At 54.4% G+C, this 4,548-nt stretch overlaps 1 protein-coding gene across 1 annotated transcript; it reads left to right on the top strand.

Annotated features, from left to right (window-relative positions):
• Positions 1 to 391: 391 nt before the first annotated feature.
• LOC135287613 (olfactory receptor 14J1-like) lies at positions 392 to 1,394 on the top strand. Its single transcript, XM_064400890.1, has one exon. The coding sequence runs from the start codon at positions 392 to 394 to the stop codon at positions 1,322 to 1,324; it is 933 nt and encodes a 310-aa protein (XP_064256960.1). The 3' UTR covers positions 1,325 to 1,394.
• Positions 1,395 to 4,548: the final 3,154 nt, after the last annotated feature.

The raw sequence follows: 4,548 nt of genomic DNA, 5'->3' as shown, positions 1-4,548 counted from the left end.
GTGGATGCAACTCTTCCCAGCAATATCTGGTGATCTTTAAGGAAAACTTGGGAGTGTGAACATCCTCCATTTGAGAAAAGTAAAAGCCCAGAGAAACTCTGAACAGAATCAACTGACAGACTGTCTCCACTCATCACTTTGCCTCACAGAACGTGCTCTGTTCTCACTGCGGGCAGCAGAAATGCAGAGGGTTTCTGATATCCAAGAATACCAGGAGAGATACAGATGGAGATTAAAAAGAAAACCTCAGAACTCTTAAATACAGAAGCTTGTCAGTGTGTGTTACACAGGAGGGTGTATTGGAAATGGCTTTGATTTTGGTTACAGACATCTCCTCTAACTCTTCATTATCCTTTCTCCATGAACAGGTCCCCATGTGCAGCCCCAGCAAATGTCCAACAGCAGCTCCATCAGCCACTTCCTGCTGCTGGCATTGGCAGACACGCGGCAGCTGCAGCTCCTGCACTTCTGCCTCTTGCTGGGCATCTCCCTGGCTGCCCTCCTGGGCAACGGCCTCATCATCAGCGCCGTAGCCTGCGGCCACCACCTGCACACGCCCATGTTCTTCTTCCTGCTCAACCTGGCCCTCAGCGACCTGGGCTCCATCTGCACCACTGTCCCCAAAGCCATGCACAATTCCCTCTGGGACACCAGGAACATCTCCTACAAAGGATGTGCTGCACAGCTCTTTTTCTTACTGTTCTTCATGGGAGCAGAGTACTATCTCTTGACCCTCATGTGCTACGACCGCTACGTGTCCATCTGCAAACCCCTGCACTACGGGACCCTCCTGGGCAGCAGAGCTTGTGCCCACATGGCAGCAGCTGCCTGGGCCAGTGCCTTTCTCAATGCTCTGCTGCTCACGGCCAACACATTTTCCCTGCCCCTGTGCCATGGCAATGTCCTGGGCCAGTTCTTCTGTGAAATCCCGGCAATCCTCAAGCTCTCCTGCTCCAAATCCTACCTCAGGGAATTTGGACTCATTGCCATTACTGCCAGTTTATCATTTTGTTGCTTTGTGTTCATTGTTTTCTCCTATGTGCAGCTCTTCAGGGCTGTGCTGAGGATCCCCTCTGAGCAGGGACGGCACAAAGCCTTTTCCACCTGCCTCCCTCACCTGGCTGTGGTCTCCCTGTTCCTCAGCACTGCAATGTTTGCCTACCTAAAGCCCCCCTTCGTGTCCTCACTCTCCCTGGATTTGGCCCTGTCAGTTCTGTACTCAGTGGTGCCTCCAGCCCTGAACCCCCTCATCTACAGCCTGAGGAACCAGGAGCTCAAGGCTGCAGTGAGGAGACTGATGACTGGATGCTTTCAGAGACATTAAATGGCTGGCCAATTTCAGCAAATATCTTCTAATACATGTCTTCTTTGATATTTCTTGGTGGTTTGATTCTGTATGGTTCTTTTTCCTTTTTTCACTTTTTTCATATTGTCCAAATAAAAATGTCATTTTTTGTGCCAGTTCTCATTTTGTTTCTCTTTGCCTTCCTGTGGACACAGACGGTGTCAATGACGGGCTGCACTCTCGGTGGCTTTAAAGGAACTAAAGGATCTCCCAGCAGAGTTTTCTGCAGAGATGCCCTTTTGTTGCCTTCTCTGGAGCTGCAGCAGAAATGTCTGTGTGCAGAGCTGGGGCAGATCAGTGCTGGCACAGCAGCTGTGCCCAGCAGCAGCAGCAGCACTTGGTGTTGCCAGTGCTGCTGCCGTGGCCCTGCCCCGCTGCCCTGGTGGCCCTGGTGTTGCTGCAGGGCCTGAGTGCTCTCGGGGCCGGGCACAGTCCTGGGGGTGGCAGTGCCCGGGCTGCAGCAGGGACAGGCCATGGGCACTGCTGGGGCAGCGCTGACGCCTCAGGCCAGGCCCTGGGGGCTCCAGGCTCCTTGCCCAGGCTCTCTCAAGAACACGGCCAGCCCAATGCTCAGCACGGAAAAGCCCCAGGGTGAGCAGCCCCAGGCTGGCCGTGGGCAGGCTGGGGGCAAACAGCATGGCTGGGGCTCTGCAAGGGCCCTGGGGGAGACGGGAAGGAGCAGCAGAGCAGGGGCTGATCCATCCCCAGGGCGCTGCACAGCCCAGGGCAGCGTCCCAGAGCGTCCTCATGGAGCTGCAAACAACATCCCCCCTCTGCAGCCCTGGCCTCTCCCCCAGCTCACACAGGTGCCGCATCCTTGCAGGCACAGCCACGGCAGCACTGGCTCAGGAGCCCCTGTTTGCATTGCACAGAGCAGGCGGGAGCACCCCCATGCTGCTGCTGTGGGGACATGAACCTGAGGGAGCACAAATGCCATCAGCCCCTGGGGCCAGCAAGGGCTGGGGGACACCAGGGAAACCACTCAGCTCTGTCCTGGCCTCTGCAGTCAGCCAGAAAGTTTGTTCCCATCAGCTGGGAGTTTCCTGTGCCACTGCAGACGCTGTTGCTCAGAGCCAGGGCTGCCTGGCAGCCACCCCCAAGCTGCCCTCAGCATTTCCTTGGCTTCACCTTTGCTTTCTTTACCCATCCCTGATCCAGATTACTTCCTATTCCCCATCTCTATCCCCTCCCCTGCAAATAGCCCATCCCTGTTTGCCCTTTCCTCTCTGGCCCCACTCCCCATTGCAGTTCCTGACTTGGCACCATAGGAACGTCCCTTGGGCAGCAGGATCATCCTCCAAGTGCTGCAGGAATTGTCTGCAGGCTCCTGCAGTGCCTGGTGCTGCTCCCTTGCCAGAGGCACCCCAGGCCAGGGGGGCACATCTGGGCTGCTGTGTCTGCCTGTGGGGCTCCCTGTTCTGGGCAGTGAGGAGGAGCTGCAGAGGCTCTGCAGGACTGACAGGATGGGCTTTGGGGCTGGCAGGAGAAGCTGAGGCACCTGGGCTGCTGCAGCTTCTGAAGAGGAGGCCCAGGGCTCATCCTGCAACTGCTGCAAGGGTGGTTTCAGAGAATCACAGAATTAGCAAGGTTGGAAAAGTCCTTGGAGATCATCAAGTCCAACCTGTGCCCTGACACCGCCTTGTCTCCCTGAGCCTCCTTTTATACAGGAAAAACAAGCTGAGTTCCCTCAGCTGCTCCTCACAGTATTTGCGTTCCAGACTCCTGACCAACCTTGTTCTTCTCTCAACATGCTCCAGCCCCTGCAAGACTTTCCTAAATTGGGGGCCGAGAACTGGATACAGCACTCGAGGTGTGGACTCACCAGGGCCCAGCACAGGGGAAGAATCACTGCCCTGCTCCTGCTGGCCACACCATTCCCTATCCAGGCCATTGGCCTTCTTGGCCACCTGGGCACACTGCTGCCTCATGTCCGGCCTGCTGTCCATCAGTCCCTGCAGGTCCCTTTCTGCCTGGCTGCTCTCCAGCCACTCTGTCCCCAGCCTGTAGTGCTGCAGGGGTTGTTGTGGCCAAAGTGCAGGACCCAGCACTTGGACATGTTCAACCTCACCTTGTTGGATTTGGGCCCTGGATCCAGCCTGTCCAGGGCCCTCTGCAGAGCCCTCCTATCCTCCAGCACATCCACACTCACACCCAGCTTGGTGTCATCTGCAAATTTGCTGATACTGGACTCAATCCCCTCATGCAGATCATCAGTGCAGATATTGAAATCCACGCTGGCTGGCTCTGATCCCTCAGCCATCCTGTGGGTGCTCTGTGATGGCACTCAAGGTGATCTGTTCCATAACCTTGCTGGGCACCCAGGTCAGGCTGACAGGCCTGGAGTTCCCCAGATCCTCCTTCCAGCCATTCTTGGGGATGGGCTCACATTGGCACCTCCACTCCTCTTCCACCTCCCTGCTGAGCCAAGTCTGATAGTAAATGATGGAGAGCAGCTTGGGGAGCTCATCCACCAGCCCCCTCATCCCCCTGGGATGGATCCCATCTGCTCCCAGAGACACCTGTGAGCACGTGAGTGGCTCAGCAGGTCCCCAGCTGCTTCCTCCTGGATTGCAGGGGCTGTTCTGCTGCCTGTGCCCATCTACCAGCTCAGGAGAACACTTGTCCTGAGGATGGCCTGTCTTATTGTTGAAAACTGAGGCAAAGAAGTGGTGAAGTACCTCAGCCCATTCTTCATCTTTGGTAACCATATCCCTCACAATAAGAAATGCGGGTTGTCCTTACCCCTCCTTTTGCCATTAATGTGCTTATAAAAACATAATAATTATCCTTCACAGAAATATCCATATTAAGTCCTAATTGAGCTTTCACTTCTCTAATTTTCTTTCTGCACAACCTAACAACATCCTTAAACATTTCTTGATTTACCTGCCCCTATGTCCACAGGTGCTGCACCCTCTTCTTAATCCCTAAAAATATCCTTTTTAATCCCTTTTTAATCCCCTTTTTCCTTGAAAAGCTCCATGCCCAGCCAGGCCAGTCATTTCCCCCTCTGGGTCATCTTTCTGCACAAAGGGACAGCCTACTCTTGCTCCTTCAAGATTTCTTTTTTGAAGTGTTTCCATCCTTCCTGGAACTCGTTTTTACGGGCTGTTTCTCTTTAAAAAATCAATAATTGATTTGGTACTCCCCAAATCTGCATCCTCAATAGGCCAAAGTCTGCTCTTATAAGTCCAGGGTAAAAA

This window comes from Passer domesticus, chromosome 30 (assembly GCF_036417665.1).
Source record: "Passer domesticus isolate bPasDom1 chromosome 30, bPasDom1.hap1, whole genome shotgun sequence".
Taxonomy (NCBI): domain Eukaryota; kingdom Metazoa; phylum Chordata; class Aves; order Passeriformes; family Passeridae; genus Passer; species Passer domesticus.
The sequence above is the reverse complement of the archived record's forward strand: the minus strand, read 5'-3'. Positions and strand labels throughout refer to the sequence as shown.